Source organism: Myxozyma melibiosi (genome assembly GCF_037950935.1).
Source record: "Myxozyma melibiosi strain Phaff 52-87 chromosome Unknown BZA70scaffold_4, whole genome shotgun sequence".
Lineage (NCBI taxonomy): Eukaryota > Fungi > Ascomycota > Lipomycetes > Lipomycetales > Lipomycetaceae > Myxozyma > Myxozyma melibiosi.
In genome coordinates this window covers 223,523-247,222 of record NW_027042918.1, presented here as the reverse complement: position 1 = coordinate 247,222, position 23,700 = coordinate 223,523, and the positions used below count along the sequence as shown (strand labels likewise).

At 49.4% G+C, this 23,700-nt stretch overlaps 10 protein-coding genes across 10 annotated transcripts; 5 read left to right on the top strand and 5 right to left on the bottom strand.

The window, feature by feature from the left end:
- Positions 1-105: 105 nt before the first annotated feature.
- Positions 106-4,605, bottom strand: BZA70DRAFT_306578 (armadillo-type protein). Its single transcript, XM_064914807.1, has 8 exons — positions 4,442-4,605; positions 4,156-4,307; positions 3,874-4,071; positions 3,630-3,814; positions 1,097-3,573; positions 808-1,031; positions 436-738; positions 106-375 (listed from the first exon to the last, which is right to left on the bottom strand). The coding sequence occupies exons 2-8, from the start codon at positions 4,237-4,239 to the stop codon at positions 298-300; spliced, it is 3,549 nt and encodes a 1,182-aa protein (XP_064768779.1). The 5' UTR covers positions 4,240-4,307; positions 4,442-4,605; the 3' UTR covers positions 106-297.
- A 131-nt stretch (positions 4,606-4,736) lies between these two features.
- BZA70DRAFT_276944 (glycosyl transferase) lies at positions 4,737-8,242 on the bottom strand. The gene is made up of 4 exons (XM_064912379.1): positions 8,119-8,242; positions 7,892-8,014; positions 7,133-7,376; positions 4,737-7,067 (listed from the first exon to the last, which is right to left on the bottom strand). Exons 1-4 carry the CDS (start codon positions 8,176-8,178, stop codon positions 4,900-4,902), a joined length of 2,595 nt encoding a protein of 864 aa, XP_064768778.1. The 5' UTR covers positions 8,179-8,242; the 3' UTR covers positions 4,737-4,899.
- A 179-nt stretch (positions 8,243-8,421) lies between these two features.
- On the bottom strand, positions 8,422-10,381 carry BZA70DRAFT_276940 (uncharacterized protein). The gene is made up of 6 exons (XM_064912378.1): positions 9,990-10,381; positions 9,827-9,909; positions 9,423-9,762; positions 9,277-9,351; positions 9,088-9,209; positions 8,422-9,028 (listed from the first exon to the last, which is right to left on the bottom strand). The coding sequence occupies exons 1-6, from the start codon at positions 10,166-10,168 to the stop codon at positions 8,565-8,567; spliced, it is 1,263 nt and encodes a 420-aa protein (XP_064768777.1). The 5' UTR covers positions 10,169-10,381; the 3' UTR covers positions 8,422-8,564.
- Positions 10,365-11,996, top strand: BZA70DRAFT_276938 (uncharacterized protein). The gene is made up of 2 exons (XM_064912377.1): positions 10,365-10,792; positions 10,853-11,996. The coding sequence occupies exons 1-2, from the start codon at positions 10,457-10,459 to the stop codon at positions 11,873-11,875; spliced, it is 1,359 nt and encodes a 452-aa protein (XP_064768776.1). The 5' UTR covers positions 10,365-10,456; the 3' UTR covers positions 11,876-11,996.
- Positions 11,997-12,108: 112 nt separating this feature from the next.
- BZA70DRAFT_276937 (eukaryotic rRNA processing protein EBP2-domain-containing protein) lies at positions 12,109-13,604 on the top strand. Its single transcript, XM_064912376.1, has one exon. It carries the CDS (start codon positions 12,289-12,291, stop codon positions 13,420-13,422), a length of 1,134 nt encoding a protein of 377 aa, XP_064768775.1. The 5' UTR covers positions 12,109-12,288; the 3' UTR covers positions 13,423-13,604.
- On the bottom strand, positions 13,540-14,989 carry BZA70DRAFT_140287 (uncharacterized protein). The gene has a single exon (XM_064909624.1). The coding sequence runs from the start codon at positions 14,887-14,889 to the stop codon at positions 13,708-13,710; it is 1,182 nt and encodes a 393-aa protein (XP_064768774.1). The 5' UTR covers positions 14,890-14,989; the 3' UTR covers positions 13,540-13,707.
- Positions 14,990-16,951: 1,962 nt separating this feature from the next.
- BZA70DRAFT_140291 (uncharacterized protein) lies at positions 16,952-18,778 on the top strand. The gene is made up of 4 exons (XM_064909625.1): positions 16,952-17,296; positions 17,374-17,469; positions 17,571-17,978; positions 18,048-18,778. Exons 1-4 carry the CDS (start codon positions 17,240-17,242, stop codon positions 18,327-18,329), a joined length of 843 nt encoding a protein of 280 aa, XP_064768773.1. The 5' UTR covers positions 16,952-17,239; the 3' UTR covers positions 18,330-18,778.
- A 90-nt stretch (positions 18,779-18,868) lies between these two features.
- Positions 18,869-20,210, top strand: BZA70DRAFT_276935 (U1 small nuclear ribonucleoprotein of 70kDa MW N terminal-domain-containing protein). Its single transcript, XM_064912375.1, has 4 exons — positions 18,869-18,920; positions 18,993-19,245; positions 19,315-19,442; positions 19,507-20,210. The coding sequence occupies exons 1-4, from the start codon at positions 18,918-18,920 to the stop codon at positions 20,110-20,112; spliced, it is 990 nt and encodes a 329-aa protein (XP_064768772.1). The 5' UTR covers positions 18,869-18,917; the 3' UTR covers positions 20,113-20,210.
- Positions 20,211-21,381, bottom strand: BZA70DRAFT_276933 (ribosomal protein L10-domain-containing protein). The gene is made up of 4 exons (XM_064912374.1): positions 21,267-21,381; positions 21,121-21,209; positions 20,992-21,065; positions 20,211-20,924 (listed from the first exon to the last, which is right to left on the bottom strand). Exons 1-4 carry the CDS (start codon positions 21,292-21,294, stop codon positions 20,360-20,362), a joined length of 756 nt encoding a protein of 251 aa, XP_064768771.1. The 5' UTR covers positions 21,295-21,381; the 3' UTR covers positions 20,211-20,359.
- Positions 21,382-21,439: 58 nt separating this feature from the next.
- On the top strand, positions 21,440-23,260 carry BZA70DRAFT_276930 (uncharacterized protein). The gene is made up of 4 exons (XM_064912373.1): positions 21,440-21,817; positions 21,877-22,167; positions 22,220-22,350; positions 22,412-23,260. The coding sequence occupies exons 1-4, from the start codon at positions 21,721-21,723 to the stop codon at positions 23,186-23,188; spliced, it is 1,296 nt and encodes a 431-aa protein (XP_064768770.1). The 5' UTR covers positions 21,440-21,720; the 3' UTR covers positions 23,189-23,260.
- The last annotated feature ends 440 nt before the right edge of the window (positions 23,261-23,700 follow it).

Sequence of the window (23,700 nt, the reverse complement as noted above, 5' to 3'; positions counted from 1 at the left end):
AAGGAAGTATAGAGGTTTATGTCAGGTTGTTTTCTGTTCGGCTTTGAGCGGAACAATCCTAGGATTTTGATAGGTCGTTTATAGAATGTACAATAACATGCTACCATCTCATTTAAAAGCAAATACTATCAAATTATTACACACGAGGAAAAAAAAAGCCAGAGAAAACTCATCGCAAACACTGCCAAGCTATACATAGTTATATCAAATTTTAATCTGCAAAAGAAGCAAAATCACTCGAGATTCTCGACCTGGAAGAGACCCGTAGTAAAGCAAAGATTCAGGCAATGAGATATATTAGCGGCCATCCCATTCATCGTCCGAGCCGGCTTGAGCCTTTTTCTTCTTTCTGGAAGCCGTGTCGGTGGATTTGCGCTAGCGTATCAATGTCAGTATTATCCTCCGCCTCAAATAAAAGTATATACAGAAACATACCTTCTTGCCGCTGCTAATCTTAACTACAATTGTATCCGGATCCACATTACCCACCGCAACGGCTGGTGCCGCCGGCTTAGGCTTCTGCGCTCGCACCCTCACCATCGCAGGTATTTTCTCTAAAACTCCTTCGGGGAGATACGATGTTCTCGCGACGCGCTGCGCATCAGTCGACGACTGCATCGCTTTGAACAGGTCGCCCGGAAGCGGCACTTTGCCGGGCCACGTCTGCATCGACCAGCCGTGTGCGTCTTCGAACTGACGAATGATGGCCTGGGATAGGTCGGAAAGGTAGTATAACCGCTATCCAAAGTGTTAGTACTCCGTGTCTAAGAAGCATGACAGGTTAACTAAATATATGAAGTGACATACCTCACTGTTCTCAGGAGAAACAGCATCGCGAACCTGCTTCACCCGTTGCGCAAAGTAGAAGATCAGCGAGATGTTGTCCTCGGTCACCGTCGCGTTCAAGTAAAAGACAATGTACTGGGCGATGTCAAGCAAGTCCGCAGGCTCGTTGCCGTAATCTGGATGATGCGCTAGAAGATGCAACAAGCGAGGAAAGCATTTCTCTATCGCCGTGTTCTTTTGTTGTTCTGTTTAATCATACGTTAGTCTAAAACTATTTCTCACCACTATTAAAGAACAGACTGGTACTCACGCTGCTTCACCAAGCGAGCACGTAGCCACTTGACGAGCTCGTCCTTAACCTCCTCATCTGGCTCATACGCCGTCAAAAACACAATCGGGATATACTTATCCGGCAAAAAGTCCTGCGCCAGGTACCGCTTCAACTTATCCACAAACTCCTGCCGCACCTGGAAATCGCGATCTTGCACCAGCAAGGTCAGAGTCGTGATATTCTCTGGCGAGATCATTCGGTCGTAAACCGGGAACTTTGCAAGCTTGAGTAGGAATAAGCCTCCGGCTAATCGTAAGCGCGACTTGAAATGCAGAGGTGTATCGGCGTCCTTTGACATTTCGCCGTCGTTGACGATCAAGGAGTTCAGCAACTTCAGTACAGGCCGCGCAATCTCGACAGCTGTGTCAGAGGTCGCGGCAGCTCGTAGACGATTAACCAGGATCCGCAGCGCAAGAATCTTGGCCTTGCATTCATCTTCCAGTTGCTCATCTTCCACCCATTCTTTATCTTCCTCGGTGGCTTTTGTGCGGTTTTTGACGACCAGGTTCTTGATGAGGAACGAAGTGATCCGGTCAATCTCCGTCTCAACAATAGCAGACGCACCCTTGACCAACTCCGCCAGTGCCGCCAGCTGCGACAAGAAATACGGATCCTCAATGTCGAACTTCGTGCAGAACCCAAGCAAGTCGCGCGCATAGGCATGCTTCTTCTTACTCTGGAGAAGAATCTTGACCGCGTGCTTCGCTTCTCCGGGACTTCCCTTCGTGGCAAACTTCACTAGCGCGTCAAGAAACTGACGATCCTGTGGGAACTCATCAGGGTACTTCCTCGCAAACCCTGCACAGGCCTTGAGTGTATCGACGCTTCCCTGGAATCCCGGCTCGTTCGCAGATATCTCCTGCGCTAGATCTTGAATATGCACTTTCAGTACCTGCGGTGTGAGCTCAGAAATGTGTTTAAGCGTCTCTTGAGCAACGGAGCTAAGAGAACTAGCCGCGTCCTTTGAAATCTCTACGATCGTCGAGATATTGCTGCGATTGTACCAAAGCTGACTGCCTCGGTACATAATCAAAAGCAGCGTCTCCAGAATAGACGAGGAGGACTGGTTAATTCTGTTCTTCAGCTCCGCCAAGGACTTAATCACCGTAGCATACTCCGAGTCCGGACTCGTACAGTCTCTGATCAGCTTATACATGCGTCGATCGTTCAGTTTCACAAACTTCTCCAGATGCGAGGATGCCTTGGCCGCGTCAGGAAGTTGGTCGGCTATGAACTTGATGCCCTTGTCGATCTTGTTCTTTGTCTCCTCCTTTTCTGAATCGTCATCAAGAACTCCACCATTGTATTTTTCGCAAAACAGGATGAAGTTCTGCAGGAAAGAAGAGAGCTGCTTTTGACGCGTAGCTAAGGCCTGGAAAACCTTCTTGGTCTTGGGATCGAGGTACTTCAACAGGTTCAGCATACGAGTCACGCGAGTCTTATCATCCAGTTCAGTGGGTAGAAGATGCTCAAAGATGCAGTAATCCATAAGAGCCGTCGTCTCGGTCTGGTTGACGTACAAAAGATCCAAAATACGATTAGGAATCCACGACAGCTGCGCAATGATATCGACGTCTTGAGCCGCGATGTCTTCTGCTGCCATATCATAAATACTACCCAGAACACGGATCGCCTCTGCTCGAACGCTGTATTTGCGATCTCTCGATCGTTCCGCGAGGTTATTTAGGACTGCCTCGTTTTTGAATTTGCGGACAACCACTTTGTAGTCAAGAGTTCCAATGGCTTTGCAGGAAGCTAGACGAACGCGCTCATCGTTATCAATCAACGTCTTGGCTATGCCTTCCACGGTACCCTCAACGGCATCGGCACGGTTACCGGTGATATATGCGCACCCTTCCGCCCACTTGCTCCTAACCAACGCACTGCGATCGTTCTGCCGTCCAAGCCAAGCTTCCCAGCACGACGCATGCGTGGTCATAAAGTTAACCCTGCCGGGCACTTCTCCCGCAATCAGACCCACAGTCTGCGTAGCCAGAAGTCTGATCTGTGTGCTTTCAGTCAGAATCTCCTGTTCCAGCTGTGGGATCGTCGACTGCAAGACTTCCGGACACGCCTTCCAGATCTCGACTAGGAGATTATGCGCTTTCTTCAGCTCCGTGAGTTCGGACTCGGTTATATCCTGCGACGAAGACTTTGTCGTCAACTCATAGGTAGCTTCAATGAAGTACTGCGCCACGTAGCGAGATATCCGATCGCTGCAATTAATGCAGATAGTCTTGGCCATGTTGTACGCCGGAGGCAGTTGTGTTAGCTGCGTCTGGACTTTGCCGGAATACCCATTAGAATTCTTTGACGGCTGAGTGGTCGTCGCAAGCGGACGTAAGAACTGGGCAAGAATCATCGAAACAACGTGCTGCGAGATAGTCGGGACTTCCTCAACCAGCTGAACCAGGATCTCACCCATGTGAAACTCGAGGTTTTTCATGCCGTCGGGTCTAGCATCACGGTGTCAATAGCAGATTATACAATATCAAAAGCAGCTGATACTTACTTGACAAGATCGAAAAAGTTGCTAAAGATCTCATTCATGATCTCCTCGCTGTTATTAAGATCGGCGACGAGAACAATACTCTTCACTTGAGACAAGCTCTCCAAGAGGTAGCAGTACTGCTGGAAGTACGGAGACTCTGTATTTGCCAGTTCCTTCAACTGCTTCACAAACAAGTCGAAAATGTTCTATAAAGTAAAGCAGTCAGCGATCGTATACTATCGCAGCACTAAACGCACAACTATACCTGTAACTCCGTCATCGTATACGGCGCATCAGGCGCAAACAGCCTGAGAATATCAGCAAGACAGCACGCCGTATACGCACGCACTCCTTTATCCTTATGACGAAGCAAATTCGAAGAAACCAAATCCTTCGCAACCTTCTGCAAGCTCGCGAGATCGACAGCGCTCTGATCGAATCTTTGCAGCTCGCCATGTACCGCCTACGACGGAACGTTAGCACGCTGACCTCTTCGTCGCCACTGAAATCATATTCCTGTTCTGGTATGATCTCAAAATATGCTTACCTGTAACCGCTTGAGTAGCTCTCCAATAGCGATCGGCTTGCCGGCCTTAGGGGCCAGCGGTTTGTCGAATTTCAATACCTCCATTCAGATCTCGCTCTCAGTGTTCAGAGGCAAGCGCGAGACTCCACCTGGCAGTAAACAATATAACGAGTCTTTGCAGTTGTATGATTCAGTCAGCACAATACTCTGTCTAATGCCAATGAGCACAGCTAATCATTCGGAAGAAAGAAAGAAAAGGGGAGAATGCTCAGATCAGTTGGCGACGCGCTGCGGTAGAAACACTTACTCAAGTCCACTTTCGTCACTACACACAACCGCACTATAACAGTAAAGCACTTCTCGCAGCTCTGTTTCACTCACAAACCAAATACACAGATAACCTCAAGTATCGGCAGATTCTGAACGCAACGCAGAGGCCGAGAGTTGAGGAGCGCGATAGACGACGCGTCGACGGTCGTAGTTCGAGCTTGGGTTGCGATCTCGCGTACAAATAAGGTTCTTGCTGTACTACATAATATACACCTAACCCCGAGTTCCTAAAATGGACATTCCAGAATATGTGCAGTAGTTCTACATTCAAATTACAGTATATCTCTTACAATGTATTTTCACGTTCAACAATCTTAGCTATAATCAATACAGCTTCGTCAAAACAGATCTAACTAACCAATCCAGAAACGAAAACAAAAACAAAAACTAATCTTCACAGGCACAGACGTATAAATATAAATCACATCAAGCGCTTTACTTGGCAACAGGCTCAATGTTCCAGATCGACTCTGCGTACTCGTTGATCGCTCGGTCGGACGAGAAGAAGCCCATGTTGGCGACGGCGGTGATACATCTGCTGACCCAGGTAGTCTTGTCCTTGAAGTCCTTGTCGACGAGCTTCTGGGCGTCAAGGTAGGACTGGAAGTCGTCGCTGACGAGGTAGTAATCTCTGTTACCAGTCACAGAGTAGATCAGACTACCGTAGATATCCTTGTCGCCAAACATGCCGCCCTCGATAGCATCGATGACCTTCTGGAGGTCAGGGTTGATGGGCACGTCATTGAATCTGCGCTGGTGACGCAAGTCATCAACAGACTCGGCAAGGTGACCAAACAGGAAGATGTTCTCCTCACCAATCTCACGAGTGATCTCGATGTTGGCACCGTCAACAGTTCCGAGAATAAGACCACCGTTGAGGACAAACTTCATGTTTGAGGTTCCAGACGCCTCAGTACCAGCAGTTGAGATATGCTGCGAGATATCGGAAGCAGGGCAGATGATCTCGGCCTTTGACACGTTGTAGTCTGCAATGAAAACAACCTTAAGAAGATCTCCGATATCAGCATCTTTGTTGACGACCTCACTAACAGAGTTGATGAGCTTGATGATGGTCTTGGCCATGTAGTAACCGGGAGCACTCTTTCCTCCAAAGATGCAGACACGGGGAGTAACATCCTTCTTCTCCTCGGCAGACATAGCCTTGATGGTCAAGTATCTGTGAATCACGCTGAAGATGTTCATCTGCTGTCGCTTGTACTCGTGGATACGCTTGACCTGAACATCAAAGAGTGCATCGACTGAGACATCAATACCATTGTTCTTCTTGATCAAAGCAGCAAGACGAGCCTTGTTGAACTTCTTGATATCAGCCCACTTTTCAATAAACTCAGGATCCTTGGCAAAAGGCTCGACCTTCTTGAGCAACGTAAGATCCTTGAGGAAAGAGTAGCTGCCAACCTTGGAAGCAATGAGCTCCGAAAGCTTGGGGTTCGCCTGGTGCAACCAGCGACGGGGAGTGATACCGTTGGTGACATTCATGAACTTGTCAGTGCCATAGATAGCAACAAAGTCCTTAAAGATGGTGGTCTTGATAAGATCAGAATGGAGCTCGGCAACACCGTTGACCTTGTGGGAGCCGATGATGGCGAGGTACGCCATGCGAACCTGTTGAGGCGAAGACTCCTCGATGATCGAAACACGAGCAAGCATGTCGCGGTCCTTAGGGAACATCTTCTCAACCTTCTGCAAGAAGAAGAGGTTGATGTTGTAAATGATCTCAAGATGACGAGGGAGGAGGTTTCCAAACAAAGGAACGGGCCACTTCTCCAACGCCTCGGGGAGGACGGTATGGTTGGTGTATCCAAAAGTGCTGGTCACAATCTCCCAAGCAGCATCCCACTCAAGACCCTCCATATCAACCAAGATGCGCTGAAGCTCGACAATAGCGATGGTAGGGTGCGTATCGTTAAGCTGGATGGCAATCTGGTCAGAGAAGTCAGACCAAGGACGGTGAGTCTTCTTGAATCGGCGGACGATGTCATTGAGCGAGGCAGCAACCCAGAAGTACTGCTGCTTCAATCGAAGCTCCTTTCCGCTGTAGAAGTTGTCGTTGGGATATAAAACGGCAGAAATGGTCTCGGCCTTCTGCGACTCGCGCACGGAGCTCTCGTAGTCACCAGAGTTGAACTTCTCAAAGTCAAACTCACGGGTAGGCTTACTGGCCCAAAGACGCAGGTTGTTGGTGGTCTCGGTATCGTATCCTGGAACAGGGACATCGTAGGCAATAGCCTGCACCTGCTCACCACCCTCCCAGATGCTCACGGTCTTGCCCTGGTCGTTGGTGTACTTGCGGGTGTAACCGTAGAACATGACGTCGATCGCAATTTCGTAGCGAGGGATTTCCCAAGGGTTGGAGAACGCAAGCCAGTAGTCGGGAGACTCAACCTGGTATCCGTCAACAATGCGCTGCTTGAAGATACCGTACTGGTAACGCAGGCCATAACCCCATCCAGGATAGTTGGTTGACGCAATTGAGTCAACGAAGCAGGCAGCAAGACGTCCAAGACCACCGTTTCCAAGGGCGGCATCGGGCTCCTGCTCGAGAAGGTCCTCGATCTTGAATCCAAGATCATCGACACCAGCTGGAGTAAAAAGATATAAATTAGTTCGAGGAATTTTAGATAGAATAATTGCATTGGCAACATACTCTTGGTAATGTCCTTGACACCAGCGTTGAGCATGGCATTGTCCATGGCGCGACCCATGAGGAACTCAAGGGAGAGGTAGTAGACACGCTTCTGGTCCTTGGTGGTGTGCTTCTGCTGGGTCTTGTTCCAGGCGACGATCAGACGATCGCGGATGGCCTGCGACGCGGCAAGGTAGGCCGCGAGGTCATCGCAGTTGTACATTGATCTAGCAAGAGTAGTCTCGACATGGCGAATGAATTCTTTCTGCACATCGAAGAGCGGTTAGAAATTGGTGTCAGACCGGGCTGAACTATCGCGTCTCGAGTCAACTGATCTGGAGCCCGAGCGTGCCAGGTGACGTCAGTTATTAAAATGGCAGACTTGCGACGTGGCTGAACTGTGGCGCACGATGCACGGCCGTCTGCCTATCAGCGCAAGCTCGAGGAGAGGTGTTCATCTAGCGAAGAAGACGCAATTGCTACCGAATCCCGATGATCGTCGGCTAGACCGGTTCATGCGGGTTGTGTTGGCAAGCACAAGCTGTCTGCTGGCGTGGAAAAGCAGAGGCAGGGCTCCATGATGAGAGCAGCCAGCGGAATGCGAGAAAAGAAGCAATTGCACCGGATCAGCGGGGTTGACAATGAGCATCATTGCAGCAGGATCCGCTGAACAGCACAATGAATTGCATACACTCAAGAATCTCGATAGGCTTCCAAGACTCGAGAGGGAAGACATGATAGAGAGCAGCAAAGAAGCAAATGAAAGGGTACAAAACGTACCTGGAAAGCCTCCTTGTCCTGGAACTCGGTGACGCCGAACTGCTGCCAGAGATCGCGCGAAGCGGCGGGGATGGAAGCCTCAAAGCTCTTGATCTCTTTCGGAGAGAAGCCGGTGGGGGTGCGCTAGAGAATGAGGTATCAGCAAGAGATCAATTGCGGGTATCACACGGCATTGGCCGACACAGCCGTGTAGCGAGTGGGCGTCAGCGAGAAAGATAATTGCTCACTCGGTGCTTGGGACGGGGAAGATCCGCGGCGGAGGGAACGTTAGGAGTGATGCTGGACATTGTTGAGAGAGGAGAGAGAGAAGGAGAGGTGAGGAAGAGGTGAGGAGGGGTGAGTAAGAGGAGGAGGAAGAGGAAGAGCGGAAGGTGGGTCGAAGACGAGATCAAAGACAGAAAAACCCTAAATAATCAAAGCCACAACTTCGATCATGCGCACAGCCACTTTGAAAGCGCAAGCCACATCGCTTTAGGAAGGAAGACTCAGATTCGAACAGCGCCGGTCTTCGAGAACCAGCTGCTCTATGACGAAGATGATGATGAATCCTCTTTTTTTTTGCATTAGCGCACTATTAAGACCGCATTGACAATCGCAATGCATACAATTGCAGCTACGATCAATTGCTAATATGAAACAAGATGCTTTCTTGACTATCTAACAGACTCTCCGCCTAGTTGAGCTTGGACGCCTTCTCGTACAGAAGATCAACAACAGTAGTCATATGTCTGATCGTATCCAGCGCCGCCACATACGTCGCATCCTCGCGGGGCTCATCAAACACCGTCAGCCAGCCATTGCCCTGGTCGAGCACGCCGTAAAACACCTTATCCAAAATCATCTGACTAAGCTTGCCTTCCACCTGGCGCGTATCCAGGCCAACAACCTCCGCCACATGTGTGATCTCCACGCACGAAAACGGCTCAATCACTCGGACCAGGTTCTGCTCCAGCAACGTATCGTACAGCGATGTGAAGTGCGACCGAATGATTGGATCGGACGACAGTTCCGCATGGTAAGTGCTAAGCGCTTCCTCAAACTCCTTCAAGCTGCGGTTCGAGTGCGCCGACGCAACTGCCTTCATTGCCTCCACATCACGTCCAGCATACTTTTGTGCCATCTTACCGCCAAGCAGCGCTAAAAAATATCAGTTAGCCATAGTCAGCAATAGATGGATGTAAACAGGGACAACATACAATGCACATCGTCATTCAAATTAAGCATGATCTTGCAGAGAAGCATGTACTTGAGCACTGAAATCGCTCTCGCGTCTTCCTGGCTCGAATAGCCCTCCAGAGCTTCCACAAAGTACGAAAATCTACATAGATCAATCCATCGTCAGTACACTTAATCTGGCAAAAAATATCCACTCCTTTGCAACATACGCGGTCTTAAAGTCCTTGTCTTCGGCATGGAGAATTCCACTCTGCATATCCAAGTTGGCCTGCATTATCGTTGGACTGAATACATCATATCGGTTAGTTAATGCCACACCCACATATTATTGCCTCAGCTCTTTATGAGTACGCACCAGTAGATAGCATTTGCACTAGTACGCGCGCTGGTCAACGCAGCCCGACTCTTTGGAATATTTCTCAAAGCATGGTAGACCTTGCTCTCAAACAACTCAACCTCAACCAGCACCATCTTATCATCCAACCGCTTCAACTCCTTCAACAGAGTGTTGATCAACGCAAGCGCATCGTAATACGCTCCACTCTCGATATAGAGCGACACAAGACGCGTCTCGAGGCTCTGTCGCAAAAAGTTTCGACGCTCAGAAACTGCCCACTCGATGCACTCCTTGGTCACTCGGATCTGAGTATCCAACGAGTCTGGTAGCTTGCTGAACAGATCCAGCAGTGTACGTACTGTCGATTCGAGTTAGCAATCCATCCATCCCTTTAATATCAGCACTATTGCATAGCAGCTTACTTATTTTAGCCACCTTGGACTTTGCCAGTCCGGACATGATTGACCGAGACGATCGCACGAGCTCTTCCAGCTCCTTGATTTTACTACACCACGCAACAACCGTCAGCATAGCCCACCACCAGCACTGCCAATCATCACAAGACTGCACGTCGCGATAACTCACTTATGATCACGGTACAACGCTCCAAGCTCGTATAAAGCGGTCTCCTGCTCGGCAATCGCCTTCTCGCTGGCGCCGACGGGCTTGGATAGGATCTCCCTGTAGAGGTGCTCCGCCTTTGCGAGATCGCTGCCCTCAGTGGCCAAGCGCGCGGCTTCAAGCGGACTCGTCAATGTAGCCATTTCAAGTTACAAGCAATATGTGTGAATCAATGAAAACGATGAGAAGGATTGAGAATAAACACCAGGATCGATGGTACAGATGGCTGATGCGAGAGAGGCAGCGAGTGGTTGACTGTGGAAGACGATGGGCCGGCGGTGTCACGTTTTCTTTATTTTGGGTGACAACAAACGGAGCCTTCACCTCTCCAACCACCATCACAGCCTAACCCCAGCTCCCTCGCTCTCTACGCGTCGACAGTTTTATCAGATTGAACCTCTGCTCGTCGTTTGTTCATACTGCACTGCGCAATGAGCTACTATCCTCAGCAACCACCGCGTCAGAGCACTCACCGCCCTCACCGCAAGTCCTCGCAGAAGGCAACTCCCTACCCTCCCCAGCCGCCTCCTGTCGCTCCCCATCCGCATGGTGTCCCTCCTCATGTTCAGCCAGGCCAGGCCCAAGCCCCGCAGATTGACAAGCGCTTCGTCAGAAGGCCTGTTGAGCGAAATATCCCGCCAAAAGTTGAGGCTTTGATTCCCGAGGCTAAGCTGTACAAAGACCTGCGCGATGTCGAGCAAAGTATGGATGCCACCATCAGTCGCAAGCGCTTAGACGTCGAAGACATGCTCGCAAAGGGCACAAAGGTACTTTTTTTATTCACTATGGGCGTCTGATTGAATATACTAATGTCTCTGCTTGTCCAGGAGCGCCGAAAACTACTTTTGGTCATCTCAAATACCGCCGTCGATCAACCATGGCAAACTGTTGATCGACTAGACGAAAACGCTTTCGACTTTGACATTGGCACGATCCCGTCCTGGGTTCTCAACATCACCGGCCGTCTGGTTGGTGATGAAACGCCGGTAGACGATCCCAAGCATGTCTTGTTCACCTCCTACTTCCAGAGCATCGCCGTCGAGCTCGATCGCCCCAAAGAGCTCTATCCCGAGGGCAACGTCGTCGTCTGGAGTTCGCATACGAAGCCTGGAATGCCACCTCAGCCGCCTACCGATAACGTGGAGATCAAGCGCAAGGGAGATTCGGACGTCAACGCGCGAATTTCCTTTTATCTAAAAACCTCTCCCGAACGATACAAACTCTCTCCGGCACTTTCCAACGTCCTCGGCGGTCTTCAAGAACAGACTCGACAAGAAGTCGTGATGGGTCTATGGCAGTACGTTAAGTTTCACGGCTTGCAAGACCCCGATGAGAAACGTTCGATCAGCCTAGACGACGGCTTGCGCGAGGTCTTCAACAACCAAGAGCGTCTTTCATTCGCCCAGTTGATCGACTACGTCGGTCCCCATCTTCTCCCTCTGGACCCGGTTGTCGTTGACTTCACCATCCGCGTCGATAAAGACACAATGGCGCGCGGCAACGAGATGACGCGCGAAATCACCGTCGAGGTCGACAGCCCCCGTCGCCAGCAACTCCAAGGCATCCTAGCAAACTGGTACGACAAACAAGACGAGATCCACGCGCTAGACGAGCAGATTGGCATCACAATCCAAGAACTAGCAAACTCAAAGCTGAGAAGAGACTTCTTCACGCAAATGAGCAGCGACCCGGCTGGGTTCATCAACAGATGGATCGGAAGTCAAGCGCGGGACTTGGAAATCGTGTTGGGCGATCGGGAGTTCCAGAACGAAGAGGTCAGACGGGCGGAGTACTATCAGAACGAGGACTTGAAGGAAAGTATCTTTCTCTTGGTCAATGGTCGAAAATAGTCGTTTGTTGTTTGTACGTTAGTTTTGGTTTAGTGTGTTTTCCTGGTCTGCGTTATGGTTAGACAGTGTATGTTTATATATGGTAGTGTAGCTTAATTTATCTGTCTTTATTTCTTCTTTAGTTCCCTATGTTCTTAATGATCCTTGATCCGTCACTAATTCTTGAAGTAAGCTACATTTGTCTCAAACAAAAATCTTAACAAATATTAGTCATCGATTACTCATATTGATCTGTGCGGCTTAGCTCTCCTAACCCAAAGCTCTCAGTTGGGACTTCACCGAACCGGAAAAAAAAATTTCTGTCTACAAAGTCTAGTTCTCGATCTGATTTCCCCTTCTCCACCGCAACTACGAGCATTCCCTCCTCAGTCTTTGAGCTGTCGTTGATTTTTGTGGGACGTGATATATAAACAATGGCGAAAAGCAAGTTAAAAGTTGCGCTGGACCGCGAGCGTGGTGTTGATCGCAGAGCGCTCAAGGAGAAGGAGCAACTGAAGAAGAAGCAGCAGGTGAAGGTACAGAAGAAGACGGGGTCTGCTTCTGTTACTGCTGGAAACGGAGAGGAGCGGAATAGCAAGCGTGCGAAGGTCGATGTGTCTGAGAAGAGTAAGAAGGGAAAGAAGGCGGCTCCTGCTCCTGTTGAGGAGTCTGAAGATGAAAATGAAGAAGAGGAGGAGGATGAGGAGTTTGACGAGGAGATGGAGGGCGACGATGACTCCGAGGAGGAATATGAGGAAGGTGATGATGATGATGATGATGCCGAAGGTCTGAAGAATGAGCTCATGCGCATGATCGATACCGCGAATCTCGAAGATGATCTCTCGAGCGACTCCGAATCTGACGATGAGGACGTCAAGGCTATTGCTGAGGAGCGGAAGAAGGCGACAAAGGCAAAGAAGGAGGAAGTGAAGAGTCAAAAGGTTCCGGCTGCTGAGACTAAGCCTGAGAAGAAGGCTGATAAGAAGGCTGATAAGAAGGCTAGCAAAGCAGAGAAGGCCAACGCCAAAAAGCGCGCCCGTGAAGAGGAAGAGGAAGAAGAGATTGACCCAGAAGATGACGGCATCCCATTCTCAGACGTCCCGACCGATTCCGAAGACGACGACGACTCCGACGCAGCAGCAAAGGACATTGTTCCCTACCAGCGCCTGACCATCAACAACACAAAAGCCCTCGCGTCCTCTCTCTCGTCCATCGCGCTGCCTTACTCCTCCATCCCCTTCTTTGAGCACATGGGTTTCACCGCTTCCGAAGAGCTCAAGATCGACGACGTCGAAAACGAGCTCCAGCGCGAGCTCGCGTTCTACAACCAGGCTCTCGAGGCCGCGACCAAGGGCCGTGGGATCTTGATCAAGGATAAAGTGCCGTTCGCGCGTCCGGAGGATTACTTTGCAGAGATGGTCAAGAGCGATGAGCATATGGAGAAGCTGGCGCGTCATCATACCACGCTTGCTGCTGAGGCTGGCGCACGGAAAGGAGGGGCGAAGCCGGCTGGTACGGGAAAGAGCGCAAAGTCTGGGAAGTCGAAGAAGCCCAGACATAAAAAATAGGCGCGTGAAGAGTAGAATAAGTTTTGAGATGTAACAATCAATATACGATGCATTCATGATACATGTTGTGTACTGCCATATATAGAAGTAGGTAATCGGCTAGGAAAGCAAAGTAGTTTCTAATTTTCTATTATATCAAGTCTATTACAATCAAAGTCTATTACAATCAAAGTCTATTACAAAAAACTCCCCACATTACACTCGTTAACATCAATCATTCTATACATCTATACTTCATTCATAAAACATCACATCATCAAATAAAATTCATCAACATCCTTACGACTAGAATGTAAGTCTGGAAATCTTGGGGTAAGCTCCATCATCGGTCTGGTAAGAGAAACCCACGAGCAAATTCTCTCCAACCTGAGACCCGGCGTCATAGTTTGCCGGCAGAGTGAGAATGCCGTAGTTGTAAGCCGATCCAGACTCGGAGGTCCACATCACAGTATTGTCGGTGGTCCAGGGACCGACAGGCGACGGCGCGGTGAGCACACGGGCCTTGTTGTCGGCGTACTGGTTGAAGAACACGAGGAGGTACTGGTCGTGGTAATCCGAGAAGACGATGTTTCCGGACGAAATCTTCTCCGAAGTGCTGATGACTGCACTGGACTGGCGGCGTTCAGTCATCTCCGGCTTGGTGTCGGACCAGGTGGAGTCCGAGGCATCGTAGTACTCCCAGGTGCTGGTATCAGCAACAGAGATAAGAGGCGCACGGGCAAGGTGAACGTCCTTGCTGCTGGAGTAGGTGTGGTCGAGAGCAAACAGGTAGACGTAATCGCCCGCACGAATGCTGGAGAAGGCGCCGAAAGCGTACTCGTCTTCGGTGGTGAGGTACTGCGCGTCACGGGTGACTGTGAGGACGTTGGTGCTCTGGTCCAGATCGTAGGTGACCATAGTCGAGCCGGCGGTATGGTACTCGGTCTCACTGTCGAACTTCACGATCTCCCAGATGTGTACCGCGCGCGCTCCAGAGGTCGGGACGCAGTTGGTGTAAGTCCAGAGTGCGTACCGGGAGCTGGAGTCGTTGGCATAGAGAGCTTCCTCGGAGGTGAAAGGAATGATATGCGAGAGGCCGTCGGTGTCTGACCAATTGATGTCGTAGACATGTCCGGTCTTGTCAGGATTGACAGCAACAGCAGCAGTGTTGGAGACAAACGCCGTGACTTCGTTCTCGTAGCCTCTGATTTCCGTGTCGCAGAAGAACCAAATGAGCTCGTTGTTCAAGAGACAAGCTCCACCGCCGTCACGGTACATCGTATAGGGAGTAGACGGATCACTTAGATTGCCAAGATCCGTGACGCTGCTGGTCGTGAGAGAGGCATTAAGCGTTCCGGCTTCGAAAGGAGCGTTGGCGTTCCGAAGCAAGGTCGGGGCGTAGGTAGGGAGCGCATAGGATGTCGACGCGACTGTCGCATAAGCCGAGCAGGCAAACGAGAGAACCGCAACAAAAGAGAGTGACTGCATCTTCAAAAGAATGACAAAATGAACAGGAATCTAGAGCGAATTGAGGACCTTGTTTCTTGCCGGACCTCAAGCAGCGACATGGCCTCATTTATATATCCATGAGATATTGCAGAAGGAGAGACAATTCGGCGAAAGAAGATACGGCACGAAGGATGGTGGCATACGAGATGGAAAGCACACCCGGCAAAATTCCGATAAGTTATCCCCTGCCATCGTTCTCTTCCTCGGACAGGTGCTTGGCCACCGTATCACCAGTATTGCTGCTTGAAATCTCTTCCGCCGAAGGCGTGTATGGCGTCGAAGCCCGAAGTCGACGGGGAGCCGAAGAAGTTACGTTGTCGGTCCCTGCTTCAGTCCTTGCCCTAGTGAATGAAACTTTTTCTCCGTTTGCCATCAGAATCCCACTCGCTTAGCTATGACAGAGCGGACGGGGATATAAGCCGGGGATGCACTGTCAAGGCAAGGCAACGACCAAAAGTCGTAAGCTGCTTTCTGTAATTTATCATCTGTAGTAACAACAGGACGCAAATTGCCTAAACCAGAACACCAGGTAAAAACAGTTGCGGTAAATAGGTGTGACCTGGGCACTATAATTCCAGAAATCCAAGCATCCCGAAGGGTCTCTCCGAATGTATACTCAAACTCGATCAACTGTTCAACGCTGAGCGTGAGTTTGTCAGTCTACAACAGTCAGCACCCTGCAAAAGTACTCGGTACTTTCTTGCCACCAGCGGTATAATCAACGCTCTCGAGCGAAACAATCCGAACAGCCTCAACTTTTGTGAAAACAATTCAGCGAGAGGGGTCCAAGGGATCCTGTTCCGGAGAGATTTTCCGCAACTCACTTGCCAGCTCGAGGTGCAGCTCGTACTCGAGATATGGCTTTCAAGCGAGGGCCCTAGATCTTAGAGCCATGCTTGAAGCCTTCCGGGTACCTGGAATGAAATAAAGAACTCAGGTGGAGCCTAGGGCTAGAAAAGAAAGCGCAGCCGTGCCTGCGCCTCCAGCCCGTCTTTGATTTTAAATTTCGAGACAGCAACAGAAACAGCAGAATCATGACAGCAATCCAGCAATCAATCAACCAGCATCACAGAATCAGACGCTTCCACGCAATGTGTGGTAAAGGACAGAACAAGTGGGTCGGGATAATGCGAAATTGCTACCAGCAAATGCCCAGCCAGCCAGCAGACAACGACGCTCGTAAGTAGAGTTTGGATCCCCACTATATAATTAATATTTCTGATAAACCTCTGGAGCCGATTTAAGTCTGGACCCAGTGTCGATGGCGAGGATTCTTTGGTACCAGATAGAAAGGCCGAAACATCACGGTCGGTCTGCGTGCTGACGGGATAGGGATGTGCTCGGCAGTTGGAGGTGGTGGAGTCCTTGCAGTGTGGCACCCGCTCAGCTCGCTCGCTCGCTCGCGTAATGCCATGGCGTGCTGTTGGCGGCAGTAGAAACCGAGAGGACCGAAGAGGATCCAAACAGCTGGCTCATCCTGACCTGGAGGAGCAGCACAGCCATCTTGATGACGATCCAGCGTACAAAAAGTATGTATATATGACCAACGCTGAACCAAGACCGTCGTATAATATACAAACTCATATATACGAGCGTACGAGCACTTATCTCATGGACGTAGATTGTCTAAAGGCCGACCGCAGAAGCAACATCCCTGCTCGGAGACCGCAGCCGTGGAGGCTCTTAGGTCTTCTGCGCACGCCGTTGCAAGCAAGTCTGGTAAGCTCACGCAGTAAGAGCGCGACGTCGTAGGTTTTGCATGGGTAGCTTAATCCCCAGCAGCCATTTTCTCGTACGCAGAGCAGCCAAACCTTCGTCGTCGTGCCAATCTTTGGAACATGCTGCGTATATAAATGATCTTCAAGGTGTAGAAGGGTGACGAACACGTGCAGGGTGTGTATGCTATGGCTGGGGTGATGCGGTGCGATATCTGGTGTCGTATATTGGCTAGAAACCACTTCTTGTGTGATAACCACGGCCGTCTGCCATTGTATATAAACATGATAAATCAGTGTTCAGTTCTTTAACAAACGCAGCCATAATTGTAAAGATATGTGAGAACGCTGGCTGCCGAGTTTGTAGTGCACGCGCGAGAGACACGGCTGATGCCTGGCCCGGAGCCCTAACGCCTTCACCGCTGTCCGAGCCCTCTCCTTTGACGGTGACATCTCGAAACTCTGGCTCAGAGACCCCCACCACCGCTTCCCACAACCGCCTTCTGACGTCTCAAATTGGGCTAACACCGTTCTGCTCCATTGGACCGAGTAGTTTGTTGTTATTTGTTGTATCATATTTTATGTCATTTGCTCCACTTTGACAAGTCCCATCGATGCCCACCATTCCGCCTGAGCCGTTTGACGCGTCGCAGTACGTGCCTATGATAGATGTACGATCCTGGTCCTGACAATTGATAGCTATATGCATGCGTGGGTTATTGTACTAATTGGTGAATATTTGATCTAGGCAATCTTATCAAAGGCCGACCTGGACCAGATCACCGCCCGAAGAGTTCGAAACGCGATACAATCAATATACGATGTTGATTTCACTCCGTTTAAGGTAATCTACCAAGTTCTTGACCCACGTTCGCACTGCTCTGCCTGCAGAGTCTCTCTGTATGCCAACCATGCAATCCTAACTATTCATCCTGCTTTCAACAGAAGCAAATAGATAGCGTTATAGTCGATCGCTTCAACGTGATCCAGGACTCGCTGGAAGATACACACGCGCCCGCCAGCTCAAGCAAAATGACAGTCAAAAAGGAGCACACGTCATCAAGTCGGCCCTCATCCGCCGCCTCGGTATCGAAGAAAGCGACAAGCAGTACCTCGTCGCAGACAAAGTCACGAGTCTCGCTGACGGATGCCGAAATCGCTGAACAGCTTCACAAAGAGCTTAATCAAGGACGAGGAGGTCGCGTGTTGGGCACCACAAGGACAAAACGAAGCAATGCGTCTAGCAACAGCAGCAGCGGAGACGGCAAAAAGAGGAAAGTTAATAGAAATAACCCTTTCAATGCTCGGATGCTGCTGAGTGAGCCATTAGCAGAACTACTGGGACAGACCGAGGTATGCAAGTAACTGATCTCTAGACTATATGAACCAGCCAAGTACTAACTCTTTGTTTAATATTCACAGCTCTCGAGACCTGAATGTGTGAAAGCGATCTGGGCTTATATCAGGGAGAACGATCTTCAAAACCCGCGCGACAAGCGCGAGATTCTCTGCGACGACCGGATGCGTCCCGTGTTTGGTGACAAGACGCACATGTTTACCATGAACAAAATACTTGGCAAGCATCTCTACAGGCGCGAGGACGTCACCGGTGCATCCTCCGAGGTTATGGATAACGATGAGATCGTCAGTAGCGACGAAGACGAGGATGATGAGGATATCGGAGCGATTCTGAAAGGGGAGTGAGACCTGGGACCTCTTCCACGGCGTATAATTTTGATTCCAGAGCATTTCCAGTTTCTTTTTTTCACTTTTTGAGAGTCTTTTTGGTCGTTAGAACTTTGGGTGTTTGTGGATTTTTTCAGTTCTTTGTGTTCTGTACAAATGATGGGCTGTATTCTCTCTCTCTGATGTGCTTTTAATCCCTCGCCCTGCTTTAACATTGTACAATATGCTAGTTGAGTTTTGAACCAGTCTCTGGGGAATTAAAAGTAGAGCGCTATTTGATCTGATTCTACTGAATAGTGACTGATTTTCCTTTCATGAATAGTTTGTGTAGCAGCGGCAGTATAGATTACACTAGCGTTCATATCGTTACTCTGCATTTTTCAAGCCCGAATCCACTATTCGCGATATTTATTATTTAATCAAAGAGATTTCGAGTAGAACACAATACGATTTGAAGGAGTGCAGCGCAGGACCGAAGACAATGTAGAAATTCACAAAAACAGAAATTTGGTGGATTACTAAAACTCAAAATTCCTCCGCCGTCAATACTCGTCTCTGCGACAGATCCCATCTCAAAACAATCAGTTTACACCACCGGTCTGCACAATGGTAACAAGCATTTGGTTCAAATAAATCGAGATGTATACACAGCTATCAAAACATACTGACAGTCATTTTTAGACCGACAAACTCCCGCCCCCTCTTCTCGCACTGTTCGCTCCGCGACCACCCCTGCGATACCTTCCTCCTACCGATGTCGCTCCCGAGAAGCGCTCGACGGCGCAGATTTCCGGCGTCGCAAAGTTCCTCGATATTTTGAATACTCCGGATCCTTCCTATGTGCCGACGGAAAGCCAGACTGAGGCGATCGAGCGGCGGCAGAAGGAAAAGAAGGAGGAGCACGAAAAACGGCTGAAAGAGGCTCTGGAGAAGTGTAAGTTGGTAGCAGTGTTCGATGAGAAGACTTCTTGCGATTTGACTAACGGGATTTGAATGGCTATAGGGAATCCTAAGGAAGATCCGCTTGTGAAGGGAGATCCGTTCCAGACTTTGTTCATTGCGCGACTTGGATATGACGTTACCGAGAAAGATCTCGATGACGAGCTGAGCAAGTTCGGACGAGTAGAGAGGGTGAGAATTTGATTTGATAGCTTGATAATATCTAAGAGGTCTCAACTAATTACCTGTGGTATAGATTCGCATCGTCCGTAATAAAGAATCAAGCAACTCCCGTGGCTACGCATTCGCCGTGTTTGCTCGCGAGCAGGATATGAGAGCTGCCTACAAAGAATTGAACGGTACACGCATCAAGGGTAGACGTGTTCTAGTTGATGTCGAACGTGCGCGAACAGTCAAGAACTGGAAACCCAGGAGACTCGGCGGTGGACTCGGTGGTCGTCACTACACGAAAGCCGCGCTGCTGCGACCTGCTACCCGTGATTCGCGGGACCGAGAGAGAGAACGAGATGGGTTCAGGGGTGGATATCGTGGCGGAAGAGATAATGGACACGAGCATCGCAGCGGGGCAAACGAGTACCCCACGGGTCCGAGGAGCGATAGATTCAGAAACAGAGATAGAGACAGAGACGGTCGTGGTGACAGAGGAGGCCGCGGAGAGCGATCATTTCGCGACGATCGTGGGGACCGGGATAGGTATCGTGATCACCATCGCGAGGATAGGCATGATCGATATGGGTCTGATCGTCGCGACAGCCATCGCGACCGCGACGATCGCCGAGGAGATCGCAGGGGAGGCGATGTGGACGACAGTGACCGGTACAAGCGAATGAGGTACACATAGTGTGCTCATTGACTGTACGTGTAACATTACAATGGATGTAGGTTTCTCTATGTGTATATTAATCTATTCTGACAATTCAATATACATAACATGACATGATGTAAACTAGAACTAGTAAAGTACACAAAATACCCAGACAACACATGGCCAAAAACAGGAAGCAACCAGCCCAACCGAAAACTTTTATAATATCAAATCGAGACTTTAATGGAGGAATAGAAGAAAACTGCGCAGATGCTCAAGTAAGCTACTCGTCGTCGCCCGAGGCATCGTCAAGGTCCACATCTCTGTCCTGACCGACACTCTCGGTGGTATCGATCTCATGAACAACGCCATCTTCCCAGTACGCGACCAACCGGACTTTGAACTCAGAGCACGCGAGGCCAAACAGCTTCAGCAAGCGAGTCTGCTTGGCATCCAAGAGATCGCCTTCTCTGCACACGACGAACTCGTTCTCGATCGTGACCTTGCCGTTTTTCAGAGTAGTAGGCACACCTAGCTGCACACGGAGCGTGCTCTCGAGCGAGTGAGGTAAAGGCAAGTCGTCTTCGGCAGCAATCTGGCCGCCGCGCGAGTATATTATTCCAGCGGGGAGAGTAAAGTCCACAGTAGCGGTCTGTCCGGCGCGCGGGAAATCGTTCTGTGTGTACTCGTCAAAGAACACCTGGACGCTCTCGGGAGACTCGTTTGTCATCAGCAGACCGACGGAGCCCTTGACGTGTCTTGCCAGTTTGCTCAAGCCGTCTCTGGCCTCCTCCTCGCGAGTCAGGCCAAGAGCCTTGGCCATAACCTTTGTCCGTCCAAAGAGTAATCTAGAGGCATTTGTTAGCATTCTGCATGCCGGCTGAAGTAGACAGATACTGTTGTTGAATGACATACCTGCTGCCAGCCCACTGACGACGGACATCTTTGAGGAACGAATTTCGCATGTTGGCGACATCGAAAACCCAGACCTAAGGAAGTCAGCATCCATATTCCACAGCTATTCAATACTATAAGTAAACGCACAAATTTGTAGACCTCCAGACAATCACGGATCTGAGAAAACAGAGTCTCCTTTCCCTCACGACCCTTCTTCTGCGTCTTCGTTAAGGTGACTAAACGGCAGTTAGCAAACCCCGTCCTAGCACAATAGCCACAATAGTACTACATACTAAGCTTAGATCTCTTCGACTTTGGCATTTTGCAAGAATATAATCAACTGATCCGGCGTGGAAACAAGAGAAAGGAAACAAGATATCTGATATTTTTCAGTCTTTTCACTGGGAGTTCTCGCTCGACTAATTTTTTTTTCTTCGTCGCTCAGCTGCGGCGCGGCTGGGGCGATGGCTGTGGCGGTGCTGGAAATGTGGCTGGTGCAACTCCTGAAAATCAAAGACCTCGAAGAGAAGGAAGCTGGTGTGCTGAGTGTGGGTTCGAGAGCGTACGATTGCTTGACTATTACATGTGTGATATTTGCAGAGATTAGGAACGTGCGGGTATCATGAATACTGGTCTATATTAGGGCAAGATCAATCAGCGACACCGTGTGGCTTTGTGCACTTGCTCCGTCTACAACCATCATCAGCTCTATCAGTCGCTCATTCTTCATTCAAACTGGACTGGGCAATGCGATCCTACTTGGAGCACATCCTCGGCAGCTTCTACGCGGCCACAGGATGGAACGTCGACAATCACTATGCGAACCTCACTGCCAGCTCTCGAGGTATGTTGCATCAGCTTACATCCCGTCCTCTTCATATGTGCTTTCTGACGCGCTTCTAGATCTGCTCGACTTTGAGTTACCGTCTGGGTTTATCCTAAACGTATCCTCTTTACCCACCGGAAGTTCAGCATCATCCGGCACGCTCAAAAATCTCGGCGGCGTGGTCGATGGCGCGATATCGTATTTCTATAGTTCTCCGCAAAACATACTTCTCGAGAACAAGCTGCGCTCCGAAAGCGTTGATTTGACTGACTTTCTATGTGGCTACCATCAACTCCATCTTCCTGAACCTGCAGAGGATCCGGTGTATAGAGAGATGTGGAGAGGAGGACGGCGAGTTGATTCCAAATGTGAGTACATTGCCGAAATTTACTGGAAGGTCCTTCACTAACAGCACAGTAGACTCGCTGCTTTATGGGAAATTATACTTGCCCGGAAACACGTTAGAATCCATGCTCATCCGTCAATTTACACCTACAGACCAGATTGTTGTGTCTGCTGTTAGCGACAAACGAATTCAGAACGGGGGAGCAGTGAGTTCACTCTTCAATAAATAAGTAGCCGTGACTTCAGATTCTAATGACTATTCTATAGCTCATGGCACAGCTGCAACACAACTCAGGCCGCTGGTGCAGTGAAATGATATATAGCTCTCATGAAGCACTTTTGGGTTTCAGAGGCTTGTATAATTTCTCTGTTGACTCTCATTTGCCCGAACTCCCTTCAGGAATCGCAAGTATCCCAGGTCTTTCGGCGTCTTCGTTGCTATTCCAGCCGCAGCAGTCCTGGTTTTCCGCCGGAGGCGAGATCTATTACGGAGCACTCAACAAGGCAGCCGGGGTTTCGATCGGACTGCGATATGCCACCACCTCTTCTTTGGTAGGCACTCCTACCACTACTACATTTACACTAAACCCGGTCATGGGCCAGATGTCGGTTGCCTACGCAGTGCAGGCCTCGACGAGCACCTCATTCGCCAGCAGATTTGACTTCAATGCTTTTTCGTACGAGAGCAATCTTACTCTGGGATTTGAGCTTTGGAAGAACAAAAACTCTCGCGATGAAATTGATGACTTTATCGTCTCGGCGCCTGCGATAACAGATCGCAGCGGGGATCAGAGTGAAGCAAAGACAGAAACGCCGGAAACCTTGCAGCCAGAAGTAACTGCCGAGGGTGCGGACACAACACAGCCGATTTCAATGATAGATGACTCAGTGTGGAAAATCCGAGTAGCTACAGACTCTCCGTCCGTCAGGCTTCTCTGGGAAGGCCGAATAAAGGCGTTTTTATTCAGTGTCGGAGCCGATATAAGTCTACATCGGGACCAAGGTATGAAGACGTTTGGGTTAGAACTCCAATACGCTGCATGAGTGTTGTACTACATTGAAATAGCATAGTTGGATGGTATTTTGTATATTACATATTCGATAATCACATCTCGTTTTCAATTCTTGACGCGAAGTATGAATGCTGTTATAAATGTTTGCGGCATATACACGTAAGCTCGAAGCTGTGACTTCCCACACTGGAACGTAATACTGCTTTGAAGAGTTGACTCGACAAGAAACATGACTGAGTCTGACATCTTATTACTGTATTGGAAGGAAATACTGAAAGAAGCAAAACCTTTGAGAGTGTCTGAAATATTATGTAACACATCATTAAGATTTGGCACAAATCCCTTGAAACATATTGTTTTGATCACATGACTTTTGGCCACGAGTATAAAGGCCGCATCCGTGCTCTTCCACGATCGATTCTCCCGCAGCAAATTTTCGTATTTCCAGCACTTCTGTAATCGGATTCGCATCGGCATCAGATCCATATTCGGTTTAACTAATACCGTGCTTTGCTGTTTGAGGAATAATATCTTATCAGGAGC